This window comes from Pempheris klunzingeri, chromosome 19 (genome assembly GCF_042242105.1).
Source record: "Pempheris klunzingeri isolate RE-2024b chromosome 19, fPemKlu1.hap1, whole genome shotgun sequence".
NCBI classification, from domain to species: domain Eukaryota; kingdom Metazoa; phylum Chordata; class Actinopteri; order Acropomatiformes; family Pempheridae; genus Pempheris; species Pempheris klunzingeri.
In genome coordinates this window covers 640,016-648,768 of record NC_092030.1, presented here as the reverse complement: position 1 = coordinate 648,768, position 8,753 = coordinate 640,016, and the positions used below count along the sequence as shown (strand labels likewise).

At 47.8% G+C, this 8,753-nt stretch overlaps 1 protein-coding gene across 1 annotated transcript; it reads right to left on the bottom strand.

Moving 5' to 3' along the window:
* Positions 1-3,232: 3,232 nt before the first annotated feature.
* Positions 3,233-5,976, bottom strand: rbp4l (retinol binding protein 4, like). Its single transcript, XM_070850749.1, has 5 exons — positions 5,915-5,976; positions 4,610-4,727; positions 4,391-4,527; positions 3,787-3,899; positions 3,233-3,695 (listed from the first exon to the last, which is right to left on the bottom strand). Exons 2-5 carry the CDS (start codon positions 4,724-4,726, stop codon positions 3,472-3,474), a joined length of 591 nt encoding a protein of 196 aa, XP_070706850.1. The 5' UTR covers position 4,727; positions 5,915-5,976; the 3' UTR covers positions 3,233-3,471.
* Positions 5,977-8,753: the final 2,777 nt, after the last annotated feature.

Below are 8,753 nucleotides of genomic sequence, written 5' to 3'. Positions count from 1 at the left end.
GTGTGTGTGTGAACAGGCGTTTTCCTTTTTCCTTTTTTTCTCGGCTCCACCTGAGAGGAAAAAATGTGAGTCTATTGTGTCAGATGATCCTTTAATAAGCACCTGAAGAAACTTTAGTTTAAGGTCGTGACCTTTCTTACCTGGGGTCAAAACTAAAACGGCCTGATGACAGAAGGAACTCGATGATATTACAAAGATGTTCGCTGTAACGACCTCCACTGTGCTTTAACATCCAGACTGAGCCTGGACGTCTGTTTCCAGAGGGTCAGGACCCCCGAGCTCAGACAGACAGGCAGACAGACAGGCAGACAGACAGACAGGAGAAATGTATGGTGGTAATAACAGTAATTTAAGCAGCATCAGCAGCTCTTATTATTTCACCCACCCTTCTAATCAAGTGACACCTGATTCATAATATAAAGGAACAGCGTTCAGGACCTTTAAAACACTGCAGAGCCGCCACGACACATTCTGATAATGAGAGTGAAGTTCTGAACCTGTTGTTTTCTCATCTCAACTTGTTTCAGGTCTTTTCTGCTGTCGCTTAACTTCCAGCTTCCTTCTCGCTTGTATTAAAAGGCTGAGGCTCATTTGCACATAACCACGTAGAAAAATAGAGAAGTTGTTGAAACAGCAATAAGAAATGTGACCGTGAACAGTTTATTAAAACATTCATCGTCGTCCCTTTGTCTCCTGAGCAGAACAAATATCACCTCTGAGGAAAACTCTGCTAACTAGACATCCATTGAAACACTAAAACTGCAGTGTGTCCAACAGTCTATTGGATGAGAGTCTTTACTACAGTTAGTGTGTGTGTGTGTGTGTGTGTGTGTTTCCCCTGCAGAAGCTTGTTTGTGTCGTCTTACATCTCTTCGATGACGTCAGCAGGTGAACTCGGGCGCTGAGCTTCTGACCTTTAGAGAGACGCAGAGAGAGGATGACGACAGAGGTGAGAAGGAGGCAGACGGATCATCGGATTAAGAGGTCTGGTGATGTTTTAAAAGCAGGCCCAGTATCAAAACAGACAGACCCTCCTTCTTCTAACAGTCTGAACTGTAACGTGGAGTCACATCGTCCTTTCTGCTGTCTTTCATTTTTCCCTGATGTGAACAAAAGCCCCTCGGTCAGGTTAAATCTGATCCCCACCCTGAGCCCACATTCACAAACACAATAGCAACAATTACCTCAGAGTGGCCGACACCCTCCGTCCCTCCCCCAGTTTATCCTCATAATGACACGACGCCGAGGGACCGACACCGACCCTGCACAGGACGACTGGACCGAATGTCAACGGTGAGAAAACAAACTGAGGCTTTAGAGCCACACAGAGAGAGAGAACATCCACTGTGGCTCACCCAACCCAGACAATCCCTCTGTTAAACTGCCATGGAGGCATTTTATTGACACTTTCTCCCAGAAATTAAGTCCATGCACTGATTAAGCTGTTATCCCACACTCTAGCTGACAGTTGACGGGCTCTTTTCTGTGCTCTGATAGATCCAGTGACACACGGCATCCTCTGGACACACATCAGAGAAAACACTCAAAATAAAGACTGGTGTTTTGTTGGCTCCATGTGCATGTTAGTGCATGTGAGCACAGCTGTCCTCGCCCGTCTAGCTGCTCTCTCTCTCTCTCTCCTGCTCCTCTGCTTCTCAAATTGTTCACCAAACGCTAACTTCATTCTGTGGTTTAGTTGTCTGCCTCCAGCTGGTCTTGAGGTTTGAGTGCACTCTAGTGGACACATCTTATTCTAGTAGTCTCTCCAGCAGAGGAAGGTGTGCTGTTACCAACATTCACACAGTAAAATCACTCAGGGCAGAGGGATAAAGTCAGGACCACCGGCTGATATAAGGATAAAGATCCAGGAACAACTTGTCTGAGGTTTCTTTGTCAGACTGCTGCAGAGTGAAAGGACCATAAAGTCTGACTGCTCTTTAGTCTGACTGCTCTTTAGTCTGACTGCTCTTTAGGCTGACTGCTCTTTAGTTGGAGCCTCACCTGGTTCAGGCAGGTAAATCACGAATGTAAATCTGTTATGGTGATCTGCTTTTTTTGCTTTTTGGTTGTTTGGTTTGAGATTCAGATCAAAAGTGATGCTGATGTTTATTGATCCAGCAGGACACAGGAGGATCCACTTGGACAGAAGACATCAGGGGATCCACTGGAACAGAAGACATCAGGGGATCAGGGGATCCACTGGGACAGAAGACATCAGGGGATCAGGGGATCCACTGGGACAGAAGACATCAGGGGATCTGGTGACAGCAGTGAAACCTTGCTGGGTTCAGCTGTTGTGTTCCACAGATGGTCAAACGGTGGATCGTCTCAGAGCTAAGCTCGTTTACCGGCAGGCTAACTGCAGCTTTGGCCTGGTGCCCTCACACACTGTCCGCCAACCAGTGTCACCACTCACACAGATTACCCACAATCCCCTGGGGCACATGTGTGACTGTGCTGTTTATGCTTCTCCAAAGTTACTTTTGACTTTAGGCAGGCGCATCAAATGTCACCATCGTTTCCACGGTGTCCTGTTGGGGTGGAAGGACAAATGAAGTGTGCCTCGATGTTATAAAGGAAATAGGAAGAGGAATGTGTTTTCTCTGTTGCTGCTGCTGATTCCCCCCCCCGTATGATCTTTGGGTTTGGTGTCCCAGCAGGCTTCACTTCACCTGCATGAGAATGTCAGTCAGTGACAGAACCTCAGTGAGCCCAGGGCTGTGACTGAAACAGCAGGAGTTGATTTACGATAATGTGTCGGCATTATTGGCTTTAGCACATCGCTGTCCGGCTTGTTGCACAACACCAACAGGATTACACACCAGCCAAACAAACAGTCTCCGTCCGTCTGTCCGCCTCCCCCACCCTCAGCCATCTCACTTCTGTTTCAGACGTCCACATTTTACCAACTTAGTGACGGAGCAGAAGGAGAAACACGAACCATCAAAGTGCTGCTTCTTCCAGCCTGTGAGGCTTCACTCTCCTGTCAGAGAGCTCCCGACACGACCCCTGACCCCCGCGGCACACTGATGGCCTAACAGTAGAATTAGTGTAATAGGACTAAGGTCTGTGAGCATCAGACCACCAGTAAGCACATTACTGCTCAGTGCATTCTCAGGACGGATCAACATGTTTCTTCAGGCCTCCCAGCAGCTCTGCTTCGTGCAAACACATTCAGTGACACATGTCTGGGAAGAGAACGTGCAGAAAAAGGAGGAGGAATCAGGGGAGATTTGTTTAGAAAAATATTTTTTATTTCAACCGTCACGTTCAGTGCAGCAGCAGAAACATTTTCCTCAGACAAACAGTGGACGGACAGAAAACAACTCTTCTCCTCTCTCTCCTGTGTATGTGTTGTATCTGTCCATCCACTGCACATTATCACTCTCACACACACACACTGTCACACACGCTCTCTCTCTCCTGCAGCCGGCTGGCCTCTCGGCCTCACCCTCTCCCGTCTGTCGCCCTTCAGCAGGCTCCAGACTGCAGCACGGGCTGAAACTGTCCGGCCATGCAGATGTCGTCCTGTTTCTGACGGACGACGCGCTGGATGGAGGGAGGCAGGCCGCGGGGGTTCCTGGAGAAGATGAGGGCGTAGCCGTCCTCGCAGCTGCCGTCCTCCTTCAGGGTGCGGCAGGCGTAGGTGATGGCGTAGTTGTCGTAGTCTGTGTCGATCACCCAGTAGTTGTCACCTGTTTGGACGGAGAGGGAGAGCTTAGAGAGGGTGAGGTGGAAGGGGGAGATATGAGAGGGATGTGAGGGCGACGTTTGTGCACGGCTGACCTCCACTGGACAGGTAGCTGGCCAGTCCCTGGTAGTTCATGAACATCTTGCCGGGGGTGGAGGGGTCGGGGACGGAGTACTGGGCGGCCATGTCAGCACACACAACCCAGAAGCTGCAGCAGAGCACACACGTCACCAAGGAACATCCAACCATGTGAACGCTGAGGTGACGGCTCCTCATCACGAAGCCTAAACGGCTCTCTGCTCCAGGCGGCAGCACTTAAACCAGCTGAAGGTCTTAAGTTTGTTTGTAAAAGTGCACTGAAGCCCACATTCCTTGTAAAAACCCATTTCTCCCCCTAATCCTCCGTAATCCCAGCAGAAGCCGTCCTGTGGCTAATGCTGTTCACAATGTGCTTCTAGAAAGTTAACCTGCTCCTGAGTTAAATCTTTGGGTGGACCATGAGCACAACCTGAGCACCTCTCTTAACCGCTCTACCTCTCCAGGCTTTACAGAAGATCAAGAAGGTCTCTGTGGCCAAAGTGACCCTTCGCCCTAATCAGGGGGGGCTTAAGGAGCACTGACGCCAGCTGGTTTCACCTTTTTAAAGTGCCTTTTATGACTTTATGGCAGGGGAAAGGCTCTGTCATCCCCCTGACTTACCCAAACAGAGTGACGCGTCCTTTGGAGGAGGCCGTCATGGAGCCATCATCGTCGATGGTGTACTCAGCTGAGATGTTGTCCTGCAGGAACAGGCCCTCTGGGTCTTTCTTCTGCAGTGCGTACCACTTCCCTGCATACTACAGAGAGGAGGAAGAAAGTCAGGGATTAGTTCACTCCCTTTCTTCCAACATGCACGCTGTGTGTTTTCAGCTCGCTCACCCTCTGGGGGTCGAAGTCCTCTTTGACTGTGAAGCTGTCGACGACGCAGGAGGCGGACAGACAGCGCTCTACGCAGGACAGCAGGACCAGCAGCAGGGCCAGCTGAGAGGATCCCATTCTATAACAAACACACATGTCAGCGTGTCCGGACCAGAGTCGGGCTGTGGGAGCATTTCTACCTGGCTGCTGGATATAAAGATCATTCCTCCACACAAACCTGTGCATGTTTGGGTCTCAGGACAAACCGACCAATGAGCTCTCGTACTAATTAAGCACGAATGCAACAATATATAGAAGACATGAGAAAAAGAAAACAGTAGCACTGTATGACTAATAGTCCAATAAGTCTAATAATCATGTCTGCACCAGAAACACGACATCAGACAGCTCAGTGAGGATCAGCTCTTATTTCACAGTGTTTCTCCACTGATAGCATCTGAAGAAATCTCCAAACGAGTACCGTGAAGGCAAACTGTCATTAAAAACTGTCGTCAAATGAAAAGAAACGTCGGTGTCTCACCTGCTTTGGGTCAAAGAAGCAAAAGTGGTTCTGATTCTACGGCTGGACGTGGTTATCCACCAGATTGGGTCTTTGGTGTCAGGCAGCCTTTATATACTCACTCCACAGACGAGCTTATGGCTGATTTTCATTGCTTAGAACTAAATAAGGTGCTTAAATCTAGAGGTAATCCTGTTGGGGCGAAATCCTCACTGTAATCTGGCCTCTACGTTCAAACCTGCCCAAGAGTTACCGTAAAAACAATTAGTCCTTTATGTAACTGATTGGAGGCACAATAAAACAGGCACATGCATGTCTGAGCAGAACACACACACACACACACACACACACACACACACACACACACACACACACACACACACACACACACACACACAGACATACCCGACGCCTTTGAGTTTCCTCAAATGGCTCAAATTTAAAGTACTGAAATCGATACTGATCAATCTTAGACAGCAGAGAATAAATCTGGGAAAGATTCAAATGAATGTGATGCAGCTAATTATGACACCTGGAATCATTAGAACTACACGTGACAGATTTGGATAAACCAAGAGAGGGACTTTCACTGTTTGCTCCTGCAGGTTAAAGTGATGTAATTTCAGCAGATAAAACAAAATCCCAGAGAGTCGATGTCGTAGTTTCTGATTAATAAAGCCTGTCAGACGTTTATGGGCAAAGTGCACAAATCCGCCTGTGAAGCTAAACTTGAAAAACTTCAAATCCCCCGTAGGAGCAACAAGAAAACAAGTTGAATCATTGCAAGATTCAAATATGAAATGTACCTGCATGTCTGTCAAACAGCTGTTCAGTCAGTGGAGACCTGATCCCAACAGATATACTGAAGCACACGTGAACGTCCTCAGAGCATCACAGAGTCCACAGCAGAAGGACTGGGGGGGCGAGCTCACAGAAAAGCACAGAAAGATGTCAGGATGAATTATTGGCTTACACAGAGCTGCTGGTTCACATCCAGGACCACTGCACCTCTGTACACAGATACTCCTCCTCGTGTAATAAAGGAGAGACGTCTGATGTCCTCATTTCAACTACGATTGTAAAACTCTTGAAATGATGAGAATAAATAATTCTATCATTCATGTACATGCATGAACACACACACACACACAGCACAGATAATAAATATAAATGTAAATAAATAGGACAAATCAACACTTCAGAGTCCCCAGAATCAGATTATCATGACACTTATTATGTCTTCTTTTCAGGAGAAGTGGCATCAGCAGTGATAACACACTCAGACAGAACACACACACACACACACACACACACACACACACACACACACACACACACACTCCCTCTGCTGCCAACTGATAAACTCTCAGTTCCTGGATTAACTCTGGTCACATGAGATCACTGCTGTCACAACAGAGGAAAAACCTCCAGCTCTGTTATCCATCAGATATTTTATTGAGAACAAGTCGATGTCTGTGAGAGAGAGTCCTCGGACAGACCAGCCAATCATGGACGCTCCTTTCTGCTGCTGCTCACTGCTATAATCCGACTTGTATGGCCTGAAATGGATCGCGGCCAAAGATAGGTTTACTACGCTGCTCTTTATATCTGGAGGTTAATATGGGAGCGAATGAAAAGGCCCCTGTGACTCAGTCCTCTGTTACTATTTACTGTGAAGACACTCTGGTGGTGACGTTCACCTTCACCCCCCCAGAGCCTCAGGCCACCATCAGAAGGACGAGGCCAGCACCCCGTATGACTTTGTCTATTTCAGTGCCGTCACGTTCAGGGACAAACACCCGCTGCCTAAAACCTTAAGCCTGCACTGTACATCCCATTCACAAAGCCCACAGAGGCTTCCTGGTATTGGGGGTTGTGGCCTGACGTCTGGACAGTTTTTGGGCGCTGAGCTACAACAGGTTTAGAAAGATCTGACTGAGAAGGACTAAAAGACGTACGTGCTATAGTTTCCACCTGTCATGGGGAGTTGTGTCTTTGGGGGGGGCACCCTGGGGGCCAGAGGGGGTCTAAGGCACCAACCACGGGACCCTGCTGCATTATCAGTCCTCATTTACTGTCAGAGGGGGTGAAGCACCAGGACAGCGTGGAGCCGTCAGCCAAGCTCACAGCGGGTTCAGGTGCTCAGGTGGGGGTCTGCTGCCGTCCTGTGGTCACTGTCAGCAGTGCAGCTGACGAGGACCTGAATACTAGTGAGCAGACAGAGGCAACACTGTGCATCCTCAGCTGATGTAGAACGGCACCAACTGGCAGTGTCTGTCTGTCTGTCTGTCTGTCTGTCTGTCTGTCTGTCTGTCTGCCTGTCTGTCTGTCTGTCTGTCTGTCTGCCCACTGAAATATTTCAGCATGTCAGTGAAGGACATTCGTGGTTCTCAGAGGATGACTCCTAATAGGTGACTTTTCCTCCAGCACCATCATGACTGATGTGAAATGTCTTAATGTCTGTTGCATGAAATCTGGTCTGAGCAAACGCCTGCACATCTGATGACCCCCACCCCCCCCAACAGAAACAGCTCAGTGCTGATTGGAAAATGTTAGCGTGCTAACCTAAAATGGTACTGCTGGTTTCATTCCTCCTGCTTATGTTAGCGTGTTGCCGTGGACGTTGGGAGCGTGATGAGATGCTGCTGCTGCTGCTCGCTGACACACACACACACTTTATATGAACAGGTGGAGGTTTACTCCATTAAACTGCACTAAGACAACACTTCTGCTGCTTTCTAAACTATTTCTGACCTGAATGAGGTGATATAATAAGAACATGTTGCTGCACAGAGCAGCCTGGTGTAACCGGTGGTGTCTGACTCTGCGTTGTGTGTGAGACAGAGACTCGGGCGCCGATAACTTTTGAAAGCCTTATCTGCTTTATTTGCAGCTCCTGACAACAGCAACGTGTACAAAATCCTCCGGTCAGTCTTTTCAGATGCATGCCCCTCTCCCACGGAGACCAAAAACAAACTCGAGCACGAGGTAAAAATTCCGGAACCCCTTGTCTTCCGGGGTGTGTCACATTACAACCAGAACGTAGGGGTACCAACTAAAACTGTTGCACAATAGTTCCACATACCGACTCGGAGGCCAACCTGTCAGGTATTAACTAAAATGAATATGAATAAAATAAACTTAATGTAACACAGATTTTGTGTAATTAAACAATAACAAATCTATAATATATGTACACATTGCTGTATAATTGACCCTGTTACACTCACCCCCCTAGAATTACACAAAATTCTGGGTAGCAAAACAATCACGCAAACACACTGGCCATTAAGAAAACAACCAAATGACATGAACCAGCAATATGAGCTTCCTATTAAAAGGATAAGAGAACAAGAGATCTGCTTGGCGCCTAGCAAGAACTCACAGTACTCCATAGACAAGATGAGGTGCCTTATACACCACACACACAGGCCAACGATGTGAGTGAGCACAAAAAAAATACAACTCAAGGTCCTACACAGCAACATGTAACCATTACAACAACAAGAGCAGCTCATATAACACGCCACCCTGATTCACACATTTTACACATGAAGAACAGCAGGACGGGTATCTAACTGAACCCCTAGCATGGAATCAAGTTGTGCCATGGACTCGATAAAGCGGCACACCGGTTTGATGATC

Excerpts from the sequence above, each read along its gene's own strand:
- rbp4l (XM_070850749.1), bottom strand. The coding sequence starts at position 4,726 with ATGGGATCCTCTCAGCTGGCCCTGCTGCTGGTCCTGCTGTCCTGCGTA. Across the intron at positions 4,528-4,609 it reads AGGACTTCGACCCCCAGAGG|TATGCAGGGAAGTGGTACGC; the intron begins GTGAGCGAGCTG and ends TCCTCTCTGTAG. Across the intron at positions 3,696-3,786 it reads CAGCTACCTGTCCAGTGGAG|GTGACAACTACTGGGTGATC; the intron begins GTCAGCCGTGCA and ends CCGTCCAAACAG.